Source organism: Schistocerca piceifrons, chromosome 4, assembly GCF_021461385.2.
Source record: "Schistocerca piceifrons isolate TAMUIC-IGC-003096 chromosome 4, iqSchPice1.1, whole genome shotgun sequence".
In the NCBI taxonomy this organism is placed as follows: domain Eukaryota; kingdom Metazoa; phylum Arthropoda; class Insecta; order Orthoptera; family Acrididae; genus Schistocerca; species Schistocerca piceifrons.
Genome location: NC_060141.1, coordinates 371,183,197 through 371,208,777, shown reverse-complemented (window position 1 = coordinate 371,208,777; position 25,581 = coordinate 371,183,197). Strand labels below are relative to the sequence as shown.

Sequence of the window (25,581 nt, the reverse complement as noted above, 5' to 3'; positions counted from 1 at the left end):
TATGCTTCTCTTACATTCCACTACAAGATCCATGGGGTGCTGCATGGAATGACACATGACAGTTACCTTTCTAGCACTGACTGCAGGAATGATCACTTCATCCAGCACATACAGTCTCCACACACTCAGATGCACATCTTCCTGGCCACAGTATCTCATCTCGTCTAGCATAATCTTCAAGTGACCACAATCCACAATTGCCTGAGGAGCTTTCAAAAAGCCCCGTTTGAGAATGACGTCATGACTACACTACTATGGGCTGTGTAAGACCATTTATACCCACATGAATCGTAGATCTTCCTGTAGGTCTTACATATTTCCCATTAGCCACCTTTCAGCAGAGATGTTTTGTTGTCGACAAATACAGTTTTCTGCAACTGGCGGTGGTACTTCTCTGAATGACTGAATATGATGCTCCAGAGTCCACAAGAGCTTGGGCTGGTTGGCCATCCATGAGGATATCGATGTAGTTTCCTATCATTTTTGTAGTGATCAACAGCAGAGGATTTTCCTCTTCAGTGACCTCACCTCCAAGGAAGGTTCCACCCTTTAGTTTTCAAGGTTGCGGCAGATAGGTGATTGGCTGGAGCTTCTAAACAGTGATGGAGGCCTTGATCGACGTGTTGGGGAGCATCCTCTCCAGCGGCTAGCTTGCGGCGATGGTGACCTACGTCGTCCTCCACCCACATCTTGCTCACCATCGTCATTCCGGAGTTGGCGTCGGCTAAGATCGGTCTGCTATCTTCTGGCACGGGCATCATCAAATATCTGTCACCTTTCTCGACAAAGCGCACCACAAGTCCCGGTCATCCACAGTGGAAACATACTGCCTGGTTATCCTGAGGCCTCCAGACGTCAGTCTTCCTTGGTGCCCAAACAGGTTCCTCATGCGGCATTGTAGGAATCTAACTCTGCTTGGGTCTCGACTTTCTCACTGTTTTAAAGGGAAATGAAGGACGAGCGATTGCATTCAATGTCTGTTCCACTTCCTCCCTTACGATCTCTTGAAGCGTCTCCGTTTTTTTGTTCGCTGTGCAAACAAAGTGCCTTCTGAACTTCCTCTCTCACTGTCTGTAGAAGAACACTTGCAAAATCAGTTGCTTCCCCATCACAGATATCAGATATCGAAACGACGTTTGGAAGCTGTTCAAACTTCTTGCATGTAATTCTTTTTCGATGCATTGTCCCGATACACTGGCACCATTTTATGAAGTTATCTGCTGTCGAAACCTCCTTCGGGAGTAGGGATCGATACATCTCCTAAGAAACACCCTTCATGAGATGTGCAATCTTATCTTCTTCCTCCATTCTGGGATCCACTATTTTACACAGCTCCCCAATGTTATGAATGTAAGATGCTTTAGTTTCTCCTGGACGCTGTGCACTGCACTTTAATTTATCTTCAGCCTTGCACTTCTGTTGTTGTGTGTCGCCGAAATACTTGCGCAGTTACGCCTGGAATGCTTCCCAGCTTGTGAACTTCTCCTTGTTGTTCTCATACCATTGCTTGGCAGTGCCCTCCAAGTAGAAAAATACATTAGCCAAACACACGGTGTTATCCCATTTGTTAAATTTGGCTATACACTCATATACCATCAGCCACTTGTTTGGATCTTGGCCATCATCCCCAGAGAACCCTAAAGGATGTCTCATGTGGTGGCACAGTTGCTGCCATCGTACCGTCCTCTTCTTCTTCTGTCTCTGGTAGATTGCGATCTGCTGGGTATGGCTCGAACTCAGGTTTCTCGCCACGTAAATGGCGGCTCTGTCATGGCCTGATGGGAGCCACTATGTCGTCAATATTGTGTGCTATCAGAAGTTCCAATACCCAGTGCCTCCACTAGAATAATGTCACATAGAAGAAGGCGGAAGTAGCTGAATGACAAACACTAACATCACTTAACGAAGGTTTATTCAGCAATTGCACATACAAGAGTGCGGAGCAAACTGCCTCCAGCCAGAACACATACAGTATATATACAGCTACAGAACATTCCAGTACAATGATTCTTTACATTTGCGGATACTTCTAGAATATACTCAAACCGAATATAGAAATTAAAATTCTACAGTCCAGGTGAGTTTTGGACTCACGACCCTCGGTGCAACAGTTTAGTATCATAACAACTACACCATGTCTCTACTCAGCTTCCTCTGTGACAATATTATTACTGTTTCATTACAAAGAACATTCCCACAAAATACTACAGTGTGGACTATTATATTTATTTACATGGTCAAAATTAAAGATTTGTCATTTAATTCTGTTCAGTGTTTAATTTTGTTTAATACTCTGGAAAAAGGATCAAATTTCACATTTTAACATTTTCCAATTTTGGATAATTATTTCGAGCTCAATTTTCAATAATTATTTCAAGCTTATTTTTGAATATTTTTGAAAAATGTGTAAATGTTGTTGATATTTTGTATATTGTGATTGTTTTTCATTCTGTGAATATTTTAAAGATTTTTTTTTCTTTAATGTGTGGAATGTAGATATTATATAGGGTTTGAGAACACACTATCAAAAGAAGAAAAGAGAATACAAAGTGATCCATGAACTCCTTACCTAAAGGAACTCAGAGAAAAACTTTTAGCCTTGTACACAATGATAAAAGCTGGCTATCCTATTTGAAGCAGGGATATAGGACAGCAAAAAATATAAACATGACAGAAATGCAAGCAGCAAACAGGAGAGTCAATGATATCTTCATTGAAAAGTCTCAACAAATCCAAAGCAGCCCAGAAAACACAGAAACAGCACAAAACACAGAAACAAGCATGTGACTTCAGTTTCACCTAAGGTTGCTAAATAACTTCTTCATAAACTGTTCAAATCAGGGAAAATCTGCTACTTCAAAAATATATGAAAATTCTGAAGGTTCTTTGGACAATAGAAGACTACCTGATTTAAGACGTAAGTGCACTCAGGTTAGTTGAAAAATTGGACACAGAACTGTTTCCATACTAGGTAAGCTACAGAGTGAAAATACCTATGGCTTATCAAATTATATCCTAAAACATTTAATTGACATTATACTGTTTCCTCTGCCTTAGCTTATAAACTGCATGTTTCAAGTTGGAAAAGTTACTGATGGCTCAAAGTACACAACTGTTGTCCCAGTTTATAAAGAAGGAGACAAAAACAGTCCTGACAGTTAAAATGCCAATGTCCCTTATTCCAATTGCATCTAAGGCCACAATACACAGCATAAAAGAGCGACTATGCAGCTTCTTTGAGAACAATAAGCTAAGGCTATATGGTTTTATGCCATTGAAGCTGTAAAATCTCTGGTTGCAGATGATCTGGAATCCTTTGAAAAGCATTATTTTGCCTGTGCTATGCTCCTCAATCTGAGCACAGTAATTGACACTACATCACTTTATGTCCTAATATATAAATTTTAAGAATATGGAATCAAGGTCAATGAATTATCATTAATCAAATCGCATCTGTTAGATGGGAGACATGCTGTCACTGTAAATAATTGTAGATCAAATGCCCTACTTGTTAATATAGGCATGCTTAAAGATTATATCCTGGGCCCTTTTCTCTTTCTTATATATATGAATGAACCACCTACTTCTTTGTCCTCTGAGTCTGTAACATATGCAGATTATACAGCCCTAGTACCCAGTCACAATACAGATGAAATGAAAAGGAGAACACAGATAATGGTGGATGTGCTTACACAATGGCTACAAAAAAGGATCAAATATTAAACAATATATTACTACATCCACAAACAAAGTGAAAAGATAAATGAGTGGAAATCTGTCAGACTACTATTAATTCAATTGGGCCCAAAACTGAAATGGGATGCACACACAGACCAAATGTGCATTATACTATAAAGAGTGATTTACTTACTATGTAAATTAAAATCCTACAAAAACAGTGTTTATGTGGCAAAAAAGCAGTGAGAACAATTGTAAGAATTCCAAACAGTGTCATCCCAGCCACGTTTCAAATTAAAAAAACTTATTAATTGTGCCATCTCTCCGTATTAAAGCCTGTCTCCTCTCAATAAAGCAAATAGTAAAACTTCAACTGTACTATTTGGAGGCAATTAGTTGTGACCAGTGTGCTGTAGGAGGATATGGTATGAGCAATGTTTCAAGTACTTGTCCTCAAGTTCTCTTCCACGTGATCAAGGACGTCGTCATCAAAGTCAAGAGCACAGTGTGTGCACGGAGGACCACAGCCAGCCCTCCTAGTTTCAAACATACTAATTTCTTGCAACTGTTGCAGTGAGAAACATATCATATCATTCCTTTGAGAGTTATTTGCAGTACCTATTCATTGGCATCTGTGTTTATGAAAAACAAGATTTCCATAATAGTGTCATATCCTAAACCAAACTGCTAATTTTTGATAAATTTAATGTCTAATTTTTAAAGTATTACTGTCCACACATTAAAACCTATATCATGTACATCATCAGTGGTAGATGAATAAAGGAATGAAAAGCGCCATACCACATCTACTTCCAGTCATACAACCAGACTGAAATATTGTCAACTTCTGACAAGATACTCACTTTCAATGAGCTATGTCAAACAGCAGCTGTCTGCAGAGGAAGGCAACATGATGATGGAACTGATGATTGGTGTGTATGTTTAGGTTTTCAACTCACTGGGCATCGGGCCGCTGACATGGGTGGTCCCAGCAGAGCTGCTGCACCCATCGGTGAAAGGTGTGGGTACGTGCCTGATGACAGTTGTTCTGGGCCTGTACGGGTTTGCCGTGGTGCGGCTCTTCCAAGTGGTGGCCGACGCACCGGAGTTGGGAGAGCATGTCGCCTTCTGGGCATTCGCTGTCTGCTGTGCACTCGGCTTTGTCTTCGTGTTACTTGTGCTCCCTGAGACCAAGGGCAAGTCCTTCCTGCAGATCCAGCAGGAGCTGCAGCGGAAAGCAAATTCCCCTGGATGAGGGCTACACAATTCTCAACTATGACTCAAGTGTGGACAAAATGAACACGAGTTGCTGTGCATTACTTGGTGAATGTGCGTGCAGACAAATGAATACTACTCATTCTGCTGAATCAGTGGAACTCTTAAAACCGGACGTGTGTGTCTTCTGCAGACGAAACTGTGGTTTACAATCATCAATGCATGTACAATGTTCTCAACTGGACATTTCCTTTCTTAGTTTTCTACAAAATCAAATTCCCCTCTTATAATAAAGCATGCCAGTTCAAGTATTCTCCCTTTATGCAACACTTCAAAACTGTAATTCTGTAATTTTTATCACACAAAGTAATGTAAAATGTTATCAGCATGGAAATATAAGTAAATGAATTTGTAATAAAATGTTATCTTCGCAGTATTTACCTCCACCCCCTACCCTCTCTCTCTCTCTCTCTCTCTCTCTCTCTCTCTCTCTCTCCCTCCAAGGAAGAGGTAAGACTCAAGTTTAGTGTCTTGTGGAAGGTGAAGTCATTAAAAACGGATGACAAGTCTGGCTTGGGGAAGGATCGAAAAGGAAAGAAATTGGCAGTCTCCTTTTTGAAGGGACAATCCAACACTTCTTTTTAGTGATTTATTGAACCATGGAAAACTAAATTCAAATGGATGGACATGGATTTGAGCTTTCATTGTCCTGTGTGAGAGTTCAGTGTCTTACCATTCCACCAACTCTTGGTAGTCATTCTTCAATATGCACAATTCAATTAAATATCATGATCATATTTCATGCATTCACTAATAGACATGATAATTTTATCTTACAGTGTCAAATAAAACAAATTAACAGAAATAGTGACAAAGATAGAGAGTATCAGTCAGTCTCATAATGAAATATAGTTCCTCCATCTAAAAAGAAAATAGTGATTCAAGAAACATCATTGACAAAAAACATGTATTCCTCATAAAACTAATGAAGGAACAATCTTGGAGATAAGAAAGTTGCACAATGATATAGAAAATAATTATTACATGTAGAACAGTGTAAAGAAATGTTTCAGTACATTAGGAGTTATGACATTAAAAGAAAACTGGCAAATATGCAAAGATTTTTCTAGTTGCATCTAATTATGACCTTACGGAGTCAGTCAGAGTTATTCATATAAAGTGTTAACAATTAGTGCTATTCCTTCAAAGAAAAGAAAAGAGATGTTTTCAAATTTAAAGACAAAGCAGTGAATCTCATGGCAGCATACTGGTATCTGTTTACTTTATCAAGTACAGTGTCTGCAACTACAACAACTGCAACACATATGGGGTCAGTCATGACATTGGGATACAATGCAGGTAGAGTAATATGCCTGGTGCAACTAACAGATAGCCATGCAATATAACTTCACAAAGAGGCTTAACTAGTCTTGATAAACAAGACATGAGCTCTTGAAATGAGTAACAGTGTTACATGTTAGTGCTTATTTCAATACTAGTATAGCCACTACTATGAATCTGCAATATGTGTTATTGCTAACTACTGGTAGAGTATGAGTTGGTCAAATACAGTGTGATGTGCAGATAATGCTATTACTGTAAACCATATGACAACATCACATACAATTATGGATTCACTTTCAAAGCATAGGACACAGCAGAAAATGCTAAAGGACTAGAACACCCACGAGCACTGTTACCTTCTGTTAATGGCTAGCCAGAAAAAGTACTCAAAGAAACACAGTGCTCCTAGCAAAGGAAATCAGTTTTTTCCCCAGTGAGGACAACGGCCAATGGTGTATTTCTCATTAATAGTGTGACACCTTAATGTCAAACACACTATATGGATGTGATGTCATGGAGGGAAAGCACACAAATGAAGCCATATTTTTATTCTCTAACTAGTCTCGAGTTATCGCTGAGCCTGACAACACAGTTGCATTTTGGGATGAAAAATTCAGAATGACATGTTTGTGTGCAAAACATCACGATATTGTTGTGGCAGACTAGTGGTGTAAGCATAGATCAGCACTGATGATCTAATTAATCTACATTTATTTGTAAAGGTCCTTTGACAGCTTGACATATGTAGACGTAGACGACATTCTTCTGCCTTCGTTTTATCGTATGCAGGTGCCATTAGTAATGCTTCCCCGATTTTAGATGACAAATCTCATCTCTAGGCTGCTGCATTGGTGAATGATGTGCTGCTAAGTGATAGTGCCATGTGAACACTGCAGTTAGTTTGTTTCTGGTATGTTCCTATTCAACACTGACTTATACTTGTGTTTCAGCTGAAGACAGGAAGTGCTCACTCACATACCGCAATAAGATACACACACAAGCTGAGACAGTAGTGGTAGTAGTAGTAGTAGTAGTAGTAGTAGCAGCAGCTTTATTCATCCATAGATCTGTTTTTACAAGGATATAGGACATGTCAAAGTATTTACAAATTTAGATCAATCTGAAATAAGCTAATTCGTATACACATATATTTACAGACTTCTAGTTAGAGACAATCATTAGATTTACTCCTGGTATACAATACTTCTTTTTACAAATAACTTATTAAATAATGTAATGCCACACTGTTCACTCATATCTATCAGTCACTGCACACACTATACACACATTTCATAATACTTCACTCACTACACGCACGCACACACACACACACACACACACACACACACACACACACTGGTGATCTCTGGGCCATTTTCTGTACCACAACTTCCCATTTGCTATCCTGAAAAGCTGAGTCAGCATCCCTCCATAATGTGTGAGATGTTGAGCTCAGAAAGATGAAGAGGTGTTAGTATTGTGCTATACATAGTTAAGTATTTTTAGAAAGGAAAAAAGAAGGGGAGGTGTTATGTGGAATGTTGGATATTTTATAATCATTATTATTATTATTATCATTATTTATTTGTAAAATATTTTTTATCAAACACCTACTCTGTTTTAGCAGTAATCCTTCAATGTATAAAATGTATTGCATAACAGGTACTTTCTAACTGCCTTTTTAAATAAGTGTATTTTTGCAATTTCTTTAATCTCTTTTGGTAATTTATTGTACAGTTTTATTCCTTGGTAGAAAATGCTGTTTTAAGTTTTATGTTTATTTTTTCTTGGTAAATGTACGTTGAGTCTATCTCTTGTTGCATGGTCACGGGCAGAGATGTTTGTGCAGTAATTACCAATGTTATTTTTGATGTGTACAACTGACTGGTAAATGTATTCACATGGAGCAGTTAAAATCCCCAGTGTTCTGAATAGATCTCTACAATGAGCTCAACTATTATTTTTGGTAATTATTCTTATGACTCTTCTCTGGAGTTTGAAAATTGTCTTCATATTTTGTGCATTTGTTCCCCAAAAAAGAATGCCATAGCTAAGAATTGAGTGTACATATGAATAATATGTAACTAAAAGACACTACATGTTACACACTGATGATAGAATTCTAAGGGCATAACATGCTGATGGCCTTCTGTTTGCAAGTACCTTTGTGTGTTCGCACCACTTCAACTGAGAATCAATATTCATTCCTAGAAATGTTGCATTTGTTACACAGTCTATAGAGGTGCCATCTACATTTAATTCAACATTTTCATTTTTACTCTTCAAACTGAAATTCAGGGCATTAGTTTTCTTCATGTTCAATGTCACTTTATTACTTATTGACTAATCATAAACTTCCTTGAGAGATTCATTTGCTTTCTCGGCAAGGAGTTCTCTTGTTTTCTCAGTGACTATAATATTGCTGTCATCAGTGAAGAGGATTTTTTCACCATGAGTAACACTACTGGGAAAGTCATTGATGTATATCAGGAACAGTATTGGTCCTAATATGCTACCTTGTGGAACCCCTATATTAATTATATTAATGTATTAAGTGTTTTACTAAATGTTTAGATCTATTTAAAGTATGTGTTATCTCTATCCTATCTGTTAGGTATGATCGAAACCAGTCATTAGCTACCCCTCTTATTCCTAATGCTTCTAATTTATTTAATAAAATCTTGTGGTTGACTGTATCAAATGCCTTGGAAAGATCCAAAAATATGCCTGTGACACACTCATCTTTATCAAGAGCCTCAAGTACAACTTTTGAGAATTCTACTATGGCTGACTCCATATTTCTGCCACTTCGGCAACCAAACTGTGATTTGCTTAAAAGATTGTATTTATTCAGATAATTCGTTAATCTGTCTTTCATAATTGCTTATATTATTTTTGAGAATGCTGACAGCAGGGAAATGGGCCGGTAAATTTCTATGTCTTCTGCATTACCTTTCTTAAGCAAAGGTACAGCTCCTCCTTGTTTTAACTGCTCTGGAAATGTCCCTGATGTGAAGGATTCATTTATTATACTTGTTAAGGGGCCTTGTATAATCTATATGCATTGTTTCAGTACACACACTGGTACTTCATCTAAGCCTACTGACTTTTTATTTTTTAGTTTATGAATTGTTTTACTGACTTCATTCTCTGTGGTTGGAAGTAACAGCATTGTGTTTAGTGCAACATTATTTACAGGTGTTGTATTTGTTTAGAGGAATTTTTGCTGTAACTTCTCTGCAGTACTTGAAAAATGCTCGTTTACATAGTTTTTAAGTGCTGTGGGTCATTTATTACTTTATCCCCCTCCCTTAGCAGTATGTCATTCTGCGTTTGTTTGCCTCTTTCCGTTTCCTTTTTTATGACATCCCAGACTGCTTTGCTTTTATGCTCTGCATTATATATTATTTTGTTATTAACATTTTACTACGACTGTGTTCACATTCATGTTTTAGTCAAAACATATTGCTGTGTTAATAGTCAGTGGCACAAATGATCAGTCACTTCCCTCAGCAGCCCAATAACATCTGTCACTAAAGAGTATTTATCTTCTACTAATCATTCGTTCCCATTACTTTACAGGAGGTCTGCTAATGAGAATCAATCTCGTAGTGTTTTAAATTATTTTACACATTGTCTATTGTATTATTCCTATCCCCAGATAAGCTTTCCATTTCTGGGAACTACACTGATGATGCAAGTCCCTACACCCAAAAAAGCAACTCATTGTCAAACAGAACTTTGTAGAGATATATGGCATTAGGACTTAACAACCCCCTGATTATGATGAGTCACCACAGCACAATTTTCACTTTCTACAAGAAAAGTTTTTCAACATAAGAAACAAAAAAATTGTGTCCTAAAATAAAGAACTCCTACTCCACATACTAGACTCAAGGGAAATGTGACCTGTGACACTGTTCAAATGTGAGATGTAAATTTTGCATAGCATTTTATGCTAGTAATACTACTATTAGTTAGGGTGAATGTCTACAGACACAGTCTTAACACTGACAACATTAAATATCCTGTTGCTGAGCTAGGCAGTATGGATTTCTGTAGGTGAAATGAATTCAGTTCATATGAACCCCCTCCACAAAAAGCAATGCTTCATAACTCTGTATATTTCCTAGTCTCTACAACAAATACAGGCTGTCACCATCAATTTGGACTTAATTTGTGCCTTTCTCCGCTTCCTTAAACAAGGTATTTTTGAATCTTTTTTCATTTGAAACTGGCATTATCTGTCTCTATTCTCACTAGTACCTGCTTCATTTTCTAATAACTTAGTATTTTAATTTTATCTCTCTATTTTTGGAATAGCATTTAACTCCTCGAAACAAGCCAGCATGCCCTTCAGCTCCATATTTGATGCAGTATCAAATCAATTATTAACTGCTGTGTTCTGGAAACATTCTTTCATTTATCATCATGGTTATGAAGAATATGCCATCATAATCCAGTAGCAGCACAGTTACACTACATTTTTATTGCATGCTTGAAAGCATACTAACAGTGTCTTGCTAAACTAATGTGGAAGAAGTATTGGTTGGTGATCCAACCTTGTGTAATCTGAACATTCCTTTGTAAACATTGCCGCCTCCTGCCCCCCCTCCCCCACTGCACCCCAAACCTATCTTCTTCACATTCTTTTCAGTCCTAATTTAATTTATAATTCATATACATATGTACTCAGCTACATGTTTATCAGTTAGCTCATATATTTGATCTCTGAGCAACCAAAAGCTAGTACTATTCTAGATGATGTATACTGGCTCTTAGTCCTATTACTTCTAAATTACTTCCAGTCTACCTTGTTTCTTCTCTTACTTGTGGCTTAGAACCATTGCTCTCTCCCTCAGAACCTACTTCATAGTCCTCATATTTCTCTCTTTGACTACATCAACTTTGTTATTTTGACAGCTGTCACATAATGTTCCTCTTCTATTACACATACTGTAAATGTTTTAGTTGCCCAATAGTGTAAAATTTACCTTTCCTTCTAAAGCTCACATTTTAAGTATTTATTGATTATCAAAATCTGAATCACTCTTAGAAAGAAGTGCATAAATATCAGTCAATGACAACTGTAGGAAGCACCAATTTGAAGGTTCATTTGAATAGTGCAGCGCATGTGGCATGCTATTCCCCTTCACGGAGGTGTGAACTAGCCCATCCAGCTAGTTATGAGGGAGCATACAATTTTATATGTTTTGAACACAATCTGTCTGACTACTCCCCAAAAAAGAAAAACAATTTCTGAAAATGTAAACAAAAAAGTAAACATTATAAATTGCTTTTCATTTATTGTTAACAATGTCAATCACAGTTAACAGTATTATATTAAAATTAATTAACAAAATTAGATAGCTAAAAAACAAAATTTTTAGTCACCAGTGCAGAGTCAAATGTGATTCTTCCAAAAATAGGTACCAGCACACAAAGGGACTGCACCAGTTGTTAGAAAATATATAGCAATATAACAACTCGCCACGGAGCTATTGGTTTTACCAAGCACAAAAATCAAATGATTTTATATTAATATTCATTAATATAATGAGTTAATTACAAAATGTTCATGTAAATAGATGTTGTTATTTACGATGAGGAAGCACAACTTGGAAGTCTGCATGCAAATTATTAATTTAAAGCACCTCCCTTTCCTGTCCACTGTTCTATGAGTTTAACTTCACAACCCAAATCACGCAGGGCAGCTTTTACGTCATAGTCACATCTTTTATCATGCTTTTTGATGATGGAATTCAGATGCTCTTCAACACCCATCTCAAGAAATAAAGGAGCCAGCGATCGTTCTCTTGCCACAATGTTCCGAATTGCCCAACAACCTTTCACCTGAAACCAGAGAAAATATGTGAATGAGATATGGCACACACTACATGCAGAAAGAATACCATGAAAAAGTGAACTGTTACTATAAAATATATTCACATTCAAAGTGAGAACAATAGTAGTAACAATATGTGTCCTAAATACAGACATGGAGATTGAAGTCTTTTTTTGTAAAAAGATATGTTTTACCTCCAGAAAAATTATACAGGCAGTGACTGATATAAATTGCTACCCAACAATAGATACTGCAAGCAATTTACCTGACTCTTATTTCAGGTTCAGTAAAGGTGGACATTATCATCATTACCATCGTCATTATAACATTGTCCAGTGGTTTGGGTAAATAGCCTGTTGTGATGGCCACCAATCCCAGGTGCTGCTCAGATTTCTCCTGATGATATGTACCTTGCTATTGTGGATTTCTGACTACAAGAGAGAGCCCCAACAGAAAATCACAGGCCTTAGAAGGAAACACAGGGATGTGTTGGGCTTGGTATCCTCCACATACAAAAACTGTAATTACTCATCATTCCTGCTTGTCTTAGTAAGATCATTATGTATAACACTAATCAATGTATGGCTCTCAAGTCTCCTGCCACATCACATTTTGTGTATCCCACAATATTTTCTCAAGGGAACTGCTTGATACCATCACATGTTGGTTATTTGTTACTGCTGGCAAACAGCAACAGTCACATATAATACTGATTTTATCAACTGATAAGCTCTGCACCAGTAAACAAGCAGCACCTACTAAACTTAATGCAATATGTAACAAAATGGTTAAGAACAATACTGACTCAAACGCTACTTCTCTCCAGCAGCAACAGAAAATTGTCACACTAGTGTCTTCTGGGTCACACCTGGAAAAATGTTTGAAAATAGGGCAGCTCTTGGACATGGTGGCTTTTCCAACTAAATGTCTGACATTCAGCAGGATCGGAATGATTTCTCTTACACTGAGGACTTCTTTCCACACTAAACAAAGCACACGTCAACAATGCACAAATTACGTTAAAACATAGATCAAATGATAAAACCCACCCTCATGAATAAAAATGTGAAAATAAAGCCGCTGCTGACGCATTGTCGCCCAACACCAAAGGTAGGGCACTAGGAAAGTTAAAAGTCTAAAACGGCTAAAAGTAGGCAGTCCAGCAAGAGGTGGACGACCGTCATTATTTGTGAGCCACAGCGACACCAAGGTGGGTCCTCACGACGGAGGAGGTAACCACGCGTTAGCCACATACGGCCAATGCGGAGCTGGCACAGGACAACTGATTCCCTGCGAGAGGACCGCATGGAAGACTTCCACACATTCGTAGTCTCCTTACTGATAAGCAGTTTGTTGTGCATACTGTTATACCACTCCATCTCACGAAGCCAAAAAACCCTGCGGCGTAACACAGAATGCAGGTCAGTTTCGGAGATGCCCATCTCCAGAAGCGGTTTCCACGTAGCCTATTTGGCCAGCTTGTCGGCAAGTTCATTGCCTGGGATTCCAAAGTGTCCTGGGGTCCACACAAACACCACTGAACGCGAGGATGGCGAGGGTAGCAGTGGTCGATAGCTTGTAGGCTGCTCAAGGAGTCAGTACACAGAAGAAAAGACTCACCAGCGCGGACATGAGTGGGTGTGGATGTGCTCAGAAGAGATATGGCCGCCAGCTCTGCAGTGAAAACACTGCAGCCATCTGGCAAGTAGTGCTGTTCAGTATGTTCTCCATCATGACCATCAGCCAACGAGCTGCCGGTTTAAACCACTTCGTGGCCCTGGTACATGTCGAGAATTGAGAGGAAGTAATAGCGGAGAGATGCAGGGTGAATGGAGTCCTTGGGTCCATGCAAAAGGTCCAGAAGAATCTGCGACCTAGGTGTACACCATGGAGGTGTACGTGAATGGACCTCGAGGAGAGGTGGTAACAAGAAGGACCCCAGTTCAGACACAAGGGACCGGATGCGAACCTCAATCGTAAACCCTGACCTGGTCCACCGATGTGGGAGATGAACTGCCGTGCTTGAGAAAAGGAGATGGTAATTCGGATGCACAGGAGAACTACGAACGTGTGCAACATAACTGGCAAGCAGTTGCGCATGCCTAACCTTCAATGGAGGGACTCTGGCCTCCACTAAGACACTGGTCACCGGACTCGTTCTAAAAGCTCCCGTCACTAGGCATACACCACAGTGGTGCACTGGGTCGAGTAAAAGCAATGCTGAGGGCACCGCCGAACTGTAAACCACACTCCCATACTCAAGGCGGGATTGAATAAGGGCTCCGTAGAGCTGCAGCAGGGTAGAGCGATCTGCACCCCGGTTGGTGTTGCTCAGGCAACAGAGGGCGTTGAGGTGCTGCCAGCACTTCCACTTCAGCTGACAAAGGTTAGGTAGCCAAGTCAATCAGGCACTGAAAACCAGTCCTAAGATTCAATACGTCTACACTACAGTGAGTGGATCATCATTAAGGTAAAGTTCTGGTTCTGAATGAGCGGTGCAATGCCAACAGAAATGCTTGACACATGACTTCACAGCTGAAAACTGGAAGCCGTACTACTAGAGCCCATGACTGCTCCTTGTGAATGGCTCCATGTAGGCACTGCTCAGCAACACCAGTACTGGAGGAGCAGTATCAAATGCAGAAGTCATCCGCATACAGAGAAGCTGCTACTAGACTGTTAATAGCCACTAAAAATTGAGACACACTCAATATGGAGCCCTGAGGAATGCCATTCTCCTGAATACGGAGGGGGAACTATGGGAGGCACTGACTTGGACACGGAAAGTACGGAGCGACAGGAAGTTTTGGCCAAAAATCGGGAACAGCCCCCACTCATATAATGTGGCAAGGATATGATGTCGCCAGGTTGTGTCATATGCTTTACGTAAGTCAAAGTAGAAGGCAACCAGATGTTGGCATCTGGAAAATGCTGTCCAGATGGCAGACTCATGGGACACAAGTTTATCAGTGGTAGAGCAACCCTGGCAGAAGCCGCCCTGACACGGAGCCAGTAGGCCATGTGACTCCATGACCCGACCGAACCCAACCGCTGACACACCATACATTCCATCAATTTACAAAGAATGTTGGTGAGGCTAATGGGCCAGTAGCAATCCACATCAAGTGGGTTTTGACCAGGTTTGAGCACTGGAATGATGGTGCTCTCCCGCCATTGTGATGGGAAGACACTATCGCACCAGATCCAGTTGAAGATGATGAAGAGGTGTCACTTGTAGTCAGACAAGAGATGTTTAATCATCTGACTGGGGATCCGATCCGGCCCAGGAGCTGTGTCGGGGCAATGTGCAAGGGCACTGAGGAGCTCCCACTCTGTAAATGGGGCGGTATATGGTTCACTGTGGCGTGTAGTGAACAAGAGGACTTTCCTTTCCATCTCCCGTTTGAGGGTGCGAAAGGCTGGGGGGTAGTTCTCTGATGCAGAGGCTCGAGCGTAGCACTCAGCAAAGCGCTCGGCAATCGTGTTTGCATCGGTAGATAACACACCACTGATATTAACGCCAGGGGCACCTGTTTGGGTCTGGTACCCAAAAAGACGTCTGGTCTACGTCCAGGCTTGGGAAGGTGATGTATGGCACCCAATGATCGACAGATACCTCTCCCTACACTCCTGTTTCCATCGTTTTATAAGCTGGCAAATGCAGGCATGGAGCCACTTAAAGGCTATTAGGTGCCCTAGGGAAGGATGGCGCTTATGTCGCTGTAGAGCTCACCAATGCTCTATAATTGCCTCAGCGACTTCCAGTGACCACCAAGGGACTGTCTTCTGCCGGGGGCACCCTAAAGAACAAGGGATCGCGTTTGCAGCTGCAGAAATGATCATTGTAGTGACCTGCTCAATGACAACATAGATGGTACCATGTGGGGGAGATTCAGGGGTGACAGGAAAGGTGAAGGCTTCCCGCCTGCCTTGTTTAAAGCCTATCTGGGTAGGTGTCCATGGGCATGACACTGGTGGAGTGACAGGAAGATGGGGAAGTGGTCATTACCACACAGGTCATTACATGCACTCCAGTGGATAGATGGGAGAAGGCTAGGACTGCAAACCAAGAAGATCAATGGCCAAACGTGTGCCATGTGGCACACTGAAATGTGTGGGGACACCGGTATTTAAGAGGCACAGGTCGAATTGTGACAGTACATTTTCGACCTCCCTACCTTGGGCCTGTAAGCATGGCGCCACCCCACACGGGGGTACGCGCATTAAAATCTCCCAAAAGTTGGAAAGGTTTAGGGAGTTGATCAATCAGTGCAACCAATACATTCAGGGGTGGAGGAAGATATACATTGCAGACAGTTATTTCCTGTGTCGTCCTTATCCTGACAGCCACAGCTTCAAGAGGGGTTTGAAGGGGCACAGGTTCACTACATACCGAGTTCAGGACAAAGACGCAAACTCTACCTGACAATCTATTATAGTCACTACAGTTCCTGTAATATCCCTTATAGCTGCAGAGGGCAGGGGTCCACATTGCCGTGAACCAGGTTTCCTGGAGGGCAATGCAGAAAGCAGGTGTAAAGCTTAACAGTTGCCATAGCTCAGCCAAGTGGTGGAAAAAACTGCTGCAATTCCACTGGAGGATTACGTGATTGTGAGACTGGGAAGGCATGAAACACTCGATGAGGCAGTCTACGTCTCAGGGTCACCTGCTGCCACCAGATGAGTACCTGTGCTATCGACATTCATTGTGTCTGAGGGACCAGCAAGATCTAGGTCCTCAGTGGACACCATAATCTCCACCTCATCCTCAGACACAAAACTTGTAGAGAGTGGTGGTGTAGGTGCCACCACAGTGCCTTGGTTCTTGGGGGTCTTCTTCTTTGTACGTTTCTCTCACTGCTCCTTAGGTTTGTCCGGCTGGGAGGGCTTCACTGATTTAGTCTCAGGGACTGAGGAGGACTGTGAAGCCCTAAGGCCAGCTACCTGTGGTTGCTTCAGCCACTGGCGGGTGTCAGCTTTGCCACTGGTAGGAACCTGGGGAGGGAGTGACCCAAGGGATCCCTTCCTGGCAAGAGGAGCCGAAGAATTCTCCGAATGGGAAGTGGGATCCCAAATCCCCCCCCCCCCTCCCCTTGGACACACCAGGGGAGTAATGCCAGGCTCAAGATGGCAGTGAAGCTTATTCATCCTGGTACCTCATGTGTACGAGAGTTGGTAGGGAAACTTTCTTGTCGACAAAATCTCACTTTTTGTGGAGCATTTAGAGGACAAGTTTTGGGAGGTGGAGGGCTTGTTCAAAATGCAGTCAGGGTCGGTCTTGATCAAAACAGCATCCTCTACCCAGTTATGGGCACTACTTGCCTGTGACAAGATGGGGGATGTTTCTGTTTCCATCACATCCCATTAGAGCTTAAATATGGTCCAGAGTATCATATTTCACAGGGACCTTCTTTTGCAGTCTGATGATGAGCTGCACACCAATTTAAAGCAGCGAGCTGTCCATTTCATCAGGCATGTCCACCGGGGTCCAAGGGATAATCAAGTTGCCACCAGTGCCTTCATCTTGGCCTTCGAGGGTGACACATTACCCGACCATATGTCCCTCCCCTGATGCGGTGCTTTAAATGCTGGAAGTTGAGCCATATGTCTTCCCGCTGTACTTCCAGTGTCACCTGTCGAGATTGTGGACAACCTTCATATCCCAGTACTCCATGTGCCCCGCCTCCCATCTGTGTCAGCTGTGGAGAGCACGATTTGCCTTGCTCGCCAGACTGCAGGACTCTCCAGAAAAAAAGAAAAATAATGGAATACAAGACCCTGGACCGACTGACCTACACTAGGTTAAGAAAAAATATGAGAGGCTATATCTTGTGCATATGATGTCAACCTACACCGCCGCTATGACAGTGGATCTACCATCTTCCGTTCTATCGAGTACAGTTGGCTTTAAATTGGCGTGCAGCTCATCATCAGACTGCAAAAGAAGGTCCCTGTGAAATATGATACTCTGGACCATATTTAAGCTCTTATGGGATGTGATGGAAACAGAAACATCCCCCATCTTGTCACAGGCAAGTAGTGCCCATAACTGTGTAGAGGATGCTGTTTTGATCAAGACCGACCCTGACTGCATTTTGAACAAGCCCTCCACCTCCCAAAACTTGTCCTCTAAATGCTCCACAAAAAAGTGAGATTTTGTCGACAAGAAAGTTTCCCTACCAACTCTCGTACACATGAGGTACCAGGGTGAATAAGCTTCACCTGGCAGGATGGCCATTGCCGGGAGTCCCAATGCCCCAGGGTGACACGCATGTACTCCTTGGCATATGTGGGGAGTTAATGGCGCAGGCATCAGCAGAGCAATCCCTGTGTGGTCAGCGGGCTACAACCAACAGGGTACATGGTGGCCCCACCACAACGGACTGGCTACATCTACATCTACATCTACCGTGCTGGATATCAGGCACAAACAAGCTAAGAAGTCCATTATCGTTGACAGCACAGAAAATGATATTGCACAGAGGATGGAGGAAAACACACCCAGGAAGGTGACCCCGGCCCAACAGCTGAAGAATGAGCGGAAGTGCAGATCCACGTTGACAAAGGATGCGAGAGGTCTCAGCACATGATGGACACTAGGAAGTCAAACCCTACAGGGGACCATAACATAAAGGCCGAAACGTATAAGACTTCATTTAGTCACTTATTATGACAGGCAGGAATACCTCGAGCCTATTCTACCCCCAGACCCGCAGGGGGGACTGATGATGTGAGGGTGCGAGAGAACAGCTGGAACAGCCAATATGGTCAAACAAGTTCAAAGTATCATTTATGCAGGATGGGTCATTAGGAAATTAGTAAGGTTTCAATAAAGTTTAGGTTCAGCCCAGGACTACCATGCACACTGATGAGCACTGTTATGCATCTGCAGGAACAGGACTGCAACCCTGTGTTCACATCTTGCTGCAGCCACTTGATCTGTGATATCATGGGCAGATGGCATCATGTAGGCGACATATATGCAAGAGAACCAGTCAATGGTGTCACAAATACTTTCATGTGACAAAGCATACACTCCTGGAAATGGAAAAAAGAACACATTGACACCGGTGTGTCAGACCCACCATACTTGCTCCGGACACTGCGAGAGGGCTGTACAAGCAATGATCACACGCACGGCACAGCGGACACACCAGGAACTGCGGTGTTGGCCGTCGAATGGCGCTAGCTGCGCAGCATTTGTGCACCGCCGCTGTCAGTGTCAGCCAGTTTGCCGTGGCATACGGAGCTCCATCGCAGTCTTTAACACTGGTAGCATGCCGCGACAGCGTGGACGTGAACCGTATGTGCAGTTGACGGACTTTGAGCGAGGGCGTATAGTGGGCATGCGGGAGGCCGGGTGGACGTACCGCCGAATTGCTCAACACGTGGGGCGTGAGGTCTCCAAAGTACATCGATGTTGTCGCCAGTGGTCGGCGGAAGGTGCACGTGCCCGTCGACCTGGGACCGGACCGCAGCGACGCACGGATGCACGCCAAGACCGTAGGATCCTACGCAGTGCCGTAGGGGACCGCACCGCCACTTCCCAGCAAATTAGGGACACTGTTGCTCCTGGGGTATCGGCGAGGACCATTCGCAACCGTCTCCATGAAGCTGGGCTACGGTCCCGCACACCGTTAGGCCGTCTTCCGCTCACGCCCCAACATCGTGCAGCCCGCCTCCAGTGGTGTCGCGACAGGCGTGAATGGAGGGACGAATGGAGACGTGTCGTCTTCAGCGATGAGAGTCGCTTCTGCTTTGGTGCCAATGATGGTCGTATGCGTGTTTGGCGCCGTGCAGGTGAGCGCCACAATCAGGACTGCATACGACCGAGGCACACAGGGCCAACACCCGGCATCATGGTGTGGGGAGCGATCTCCTACACTGGCCGTACACCACTGGTGATTGTCGAGGGGACACTGAATAGTGCACGGTACATCCAAACCGTCATCGAACCCATCGTTCTACCATTCCTAGACCGGCAAGGGAACTTGCTGTTCCAACAGGACAATGCACGTCCGCATGTATCCCGTGCCACCCAACGTGCTCTAGAAGGTGTAAGTCAACTACCCTGGCCAGCAAGATCTCCGGATCTGTCCCCCATTGAGCATGTTTGGGACTGGATGAAGCGTCGTCTCACGCGGTCTGCACGTCCAGCACGAACGCTGGTCCAACTGAGGCGCCAGGTGGAAATGGCATGGCATGCCGTTCCACAGGACTACATCCAGCATCTCTACGATCGTCTCCATGGGAGAATAGCAGCCTGCATTGCTGCGAAAGGTGGATATACACTGTACTAGTGCCGACATTGTGCATGCTCTGTTGCCTGCGTCTATGTGCCTGTGGTTCTGTCAGTGTGATCATGTGATGTATCTGACCCCAGGAATGTGTCAATAAAGTTTCCCCTTCCTGGGACAATGAATTCACGGTGTTCTTATTTCAATTTCCAGGAGTGTATTTAGTGGGTGCAATGAGATGTAGACTGGACAGCAGATCAGAGAAGGAACTTTTCCCCTCAAAAGTATCAATTTAGCTCATACCAGTAGACACCTTCCCACCCCCCCCCCCCCCTCCCCTCATGCCCAATTCTTTTAAAGTATTGAACTCTTGAGCATAAAATGTGCTACCTCCCAAACTATGCACCATAAAATTATATAATTTTGGAGGTACTGTAGGTAAAATGTGTTGGAAATATATAGTTAGTAGTAAATAGTAATAAATTAAAACATCCTGCCTGATGCTGCAATTTTACTGCATGAATTGTGAAAATGTAATAAATGATAAACTTTCTTCCTTTCATTCTGTTGTGGGGGATGTGTTTGAGTGAACGTTTTGTAAAGATTGTAGCAAGTCATTAAGTGCTCTTGTTCTCAAATACTGGATGAATACAGTCTGAGTATTTGCAAATGTTGAGTTACCACTGTCTCAAGACATACACACAGTTTCTAACTAAAATATTTAATTTATTGTGCTAAACCTTTAACATAAGATTATAGCTCTTCTTTTGCTGAGTGGCTTCCATCTTTTCCCTGAACTGAAGAAGTGGCTAGGAGGGCAGCACTTAAAAATTAACAAGGCACTTCAAGACAGTGTCAAGACTTATTTCAGTTCACTGGCGGCAAAATTTTACGAAGAGGATATTTAAAACCTTTGCCGCAGGTATGCTAACAGTCTCAATCATTGCTGTCATTATGTCAAAAGGAACTGTAAGTGTCCACAACTTTTAATAATAAAATAATTTTTATGTAAACTAGTCTTGTATTTATGGTCTGCCAAAGGTTGGAGAAGGAAAAGGTTTCTGTACCTTTGTGGTGAATACAATTTTGCAAGAAGAATAGGAATATCTTCCTATTATGTACCATATTACTGCAAAGATTGTTAAACTCTACCATAAGTGGAAACAACAGATTCAGAACAAAAACAATGACTTCCGTGGTTATGAAGTATGCATCAGCAAAGTCAGGACCAGAGGTATGGCTTAAATGAAGATGGTGCTATCAGCAACATGGCAGTCAGTAGTTACCACTTGACTACGGAGGTGGAATGCTCAGTAGGTAGCTCATGGAGTTGGAGTGGATGGAGTCAAAGAATATTTTATTAAATCATACTGCCTCATATTATCCACTCACACATCAGTAATTCATGTGATCTCTCAGGTTTTCTCAGCATGATTGATTAATGGTGGTCTTCCAGGTATTCAGCTGAGCTGTTTCCCATTTCATGCATAATATTTCGATGACAGGCTCAGTCATCTTCTCCAGGTTCTGTGAGTTTTTCTGTTATGTGTTCACTGCCTGGAATCCAAGAATTGTGCATGAAATGGAACCAACAGCTTAACTGGACACTCAAAAATTATCATTAATGGGTATTTCACACTCCTATGACGTATCGCTTACTATTATGCCAATCTTAATGTGCAAATCATTACCTGCTGCCGGCTGAAGTCTTGAGGAGCCATTCCAACCTACTGTCATCCACCCCGAAGATAACATAAGTCCCTAAATTTTTACTATGTAGATATCACAAGCAATATAAATCCAGTGACAATCACAACATCAATAAATTTTAGCATCCATAAATTGAACTTGATTCATATATTTTATGCTTGATAAGACAAGTCTTGCATAGAAAATGAGCTTTCTGCTGATAGCTTTGGTAAGCAGCCTCTTCTGTTTAGTATATGGCAGATGAAGTAGCTCTTTCTTTTTATTTCTGGTGTAGTAATTTGCTTCTCTGTGTATACCCTGCACGTCTGGGAAAGTATTACTACATTTTTTTATTAACATCTCAAACTGTTAAAACTGGAATCCTTGAGTACGGGAATTCCTGAAGTGGAAAGAACAGAAGTTTACAAAGATGTTGATATGAAATCAACCTCCACAGTGACAGTAGGTACTCATGTGTACGAGTCTTGCAGAAGTTAGTGTGACCTCCTCCTCCTTTTGACATAGCTCAACAACCCACTTTGTGGCCATCAATTTTTGAGTGGCAACAGACAAAATTGTTACACATTATATCTGGTTTTCTAAACCAGCACATTTGTTTGATTTGCAGGCTTGTTATTGCTTGAATATGAAGTCAGCATTGTCTTGTACAGTTTCCAGCCACTGCCAATGTCTGTTTAGAATACAAGCCTCTCCATCATCATCTGTCTTCCCACCATCTTTCCATCTCCACCTTGATCAAGGCTGCTTCTTTATTTTGCACACAGTCCTTCACTCCTTTCAGCCACCTGTCCCTTGGTCTTTCTCCTGATCTTTTTCCCTTCCCTTTCATCTTGTGTATCTTTCTAGCTATCCTACTTCACTTAATACGTCCATTCACTTAATATGTCCACGCCATCTAAGCCTTTATTCCTCTATCCTATCCTGCAACTGTTCCTCTTTCATTAATTCCTTGATTCTCTCATTGCTTAACCTGCACATCTTCGCCATTTCAATATTATTTCTCAAGAATTTCAACTCACTATGTTGTATTTTGGTTTTATCTCTCTTCTTTTGATTACCCAGGTATCCAAGGCACATATTAGGATTGGAACATAGTGTGGCTGATGCACAGCCTTTTTGCTGGTTTGAAAGACATCCTTGCCCCCATATCAGGCTTTCAACATGCTTCTGATGAATGCTTCTGCTTGTTTCCCCCATTCATTTATTTCTGTCATTTCTTCCCAGTTTCTTGTATCTTGCTTCCCAGATACTTGAAATGCTCTGCATTCCTCAATCGTTCTGCACCATTTGTTATCCTAGTTGCGATCATTTCACACTTACTTATGCCAAATTTCATCTCACATCCTTGCACTATTCATTGTCATGTCTTATGTCCAACTGCTCCTCCACTTCCTTCTCCTTGTTCCCTCAAATAATCAAATCGTCTGCACAAACCATTTTCCCTTCACCAATTACTTGTGCCACACTGATCATCATCTCATCTATCACAATAATGAAGAGCAATGGTGAAAGCGCACTTCACTGTCTCGAGCGATTCTTCTGGTCCAGCCAATATGAGCTCACTCTTTCCACTTTCACGCAGCTCACACCCCCACTGCACATTTCTCTTATCCTTCCTATAGTCTGCTTTTCTACTCCTCTGTTCTCCAGGGACTTCCATGTGTTGTTTCTACATACACTACCATATGCTTCTTGACTGATCAGGAAGAGCATCAGTAGATCTATTACATATTCATAGTAGCATTCCTGTAGCTGCCGTTAGTGAAAATTAGATCTACTATGGACCTTCCTACTCTGTACCCATGTTGTTGTTCTCTTACCCTTCCTTCTATTTTTGCCTAAATTCGTATTTCCAGAACATTTTCTTATGCCTTTGCACAACTGTGCTAATCTTGAAGATTGGGCAATCATTCCCTTCTTCCAGTCTTCTGGGGTCCTACTCTCAACATTTTTTTGAAGAGCTCATTGCTACTGCTGTGAAGGCCAAATTGTCTCAGTTGTTACGGGAGCCCGAGTTTGTGAGTTCGTGTAATAGTTTCTGGTGCAATACACCACTAAGACAATTTCTCCCTGCCACTCTTACACAGCTATGTCACAGAGTCAGGTAACAGGATAGGAGAACTAAGGTTCCAAAACACTCCAACAAATTAGTAACAAAGTCACACAAATGATTTAAAAAGTTTTGCTTATCTTTGTGACTTGTTGAGTAATGAAGTCTGCAACTCTGCATGTAATATAAAACATAAATGGCCCTCAATGGTTAGGTGCAAATAATCATAGGCAAACTTCACAGTACATAGCAAATGCAATTTACAACAGCAATATGTTCACTTCTAAAAGTTCACTAAACGACATTCCCTGTCTAAGTCAGCCCTGGACAATGTTCTAAAACCAAGTGGGTGACAACTGCTCTTCTATCCTCCAAGTAGGCATCTATCCGTTGTCGTCTGGTCATTGGCAGATTGTAATAGGCTGGCTATTGGCTGAGACGAAGTCAATATCTTCATCCTCAGTGCCGCCCACGGCACTGGTGGAACTCGCGGAAGTGGCAAGTCTTTATGACACTGGCACCAGCTCACATCTTTGCAACTGTGGTGCTTTTGCCCTGGCTGTGTCTTGTTTGGACAACACAGCATACACAATTTTCATCACTTAATGGAGTCATTTTATCCCCATCCCTTCTCCTGTTCTCATGATTTCTGCAATCAGCTCATGCAAAACCTGGTACCTTTCCTCTTTTCATCTTTCTCAATGCATCTTCTACTTCTTCCCATGTTAAGTACTTTTCCATTTGCAGTTCCTCATCTTTCTCCTTGATTCCTTCCTCCTTGTCCATGTCTCCACTTGGGTTCAAGAGTTCTTCAAAATACTCCCTCCACATGCTCTTAAGTGCCTCCTTATTTTCTACATTTTGGCCACTTTTATTCACCATTCAAATATAGTCCATCATATCATTCTGCTTCTTACTTTTAACAATAATAGGATCATTTCTGAACCTTCACCATCCTCCTACATCATTCTAGTCCTCTTCTACCCAACTTCTCTCCTCTGCTATCACTCTTTTTCTTCTTTCTTTTTTGTCTGGTATTCTTCTCTTGACTCTGCTGTCCTATTCTTGAACAATACCCTAAAGCCTCTATTCTTCTTCAGCTTGAATATGGAGTATTCCATACTATAATAGTTATGTAAATGCTTTGTAGTTTCTTTGGTAAACCTGGTTTTACAGTTCATGTGCTTGAACCCAAATTTTCCTCTTCTTTATCTTTTCTCCATGACACTGATCCACCTGAGCTTCAGTTTCACACCAACAGCCATGAGATGAGCGTTATGTTCTGATATGCATAGTGCTCTGCACTTTAAAACTGACATTCCCAGAATTGCTCTTCACTGTCTACTAACTGATAACCCCCATTTCAGTTCTTCACACTGTTCCTTCACAAAAATGTGCTACAACTATTAATATAAATTGAACTAAATAAAAATTGTGTTGTCTGATAATGTGACCATAACTGTAGTGCCCACCTTTCTAAGGTTTATTTTGATTACATGACA

General features: G+C 41.8%; 2 protein-coding genes across 2 annotated transcripts in view; one reads left to right on the top strand and one right to left on the bottom strand.

The window, feature by feature from the left end:
• LOC124795408 (facilitated trehalose transporter Tret1-like) overlaps window positions 1–5,276 on the top strand; it is a 74,404-nt gene extending 69,128 nt beyond the window's left edge. The window contains exon 4 of the mRNA XM_047259429.1: window positions 4,625–5,276. Coding sequence (XP_047115385.1) covers window positions 4,625–4,933 — 309 coding nt within the window. The 3' untranslated portion in view covers window positions 4,934–5,276. The remainder of the gene's footprint in view (window positions 1–4,624) is intronic.
• Window positions 5,277–11,526: 6,250 nt separating this feature from the next.
• Window positions 11,527–25,581, bottom strand: part of LOC124795169 (armadillo repeat-containing protein 6 homolog) — a 101,646-nt gene continuing 87,591 nt past the window's right edge. The window contains exon 6 of the mRNA XM_047259063.1: window positions 11,527–12,090. Coding sequence (XP_047115019.1) covers window positions 11,878–12,090 — 213 coding nt within the window. The 3' untranslated portion in view covers window positions 11,527–11,877. The remainder of the gene's footprint in view (window positions 12,091–25,581) is intronic.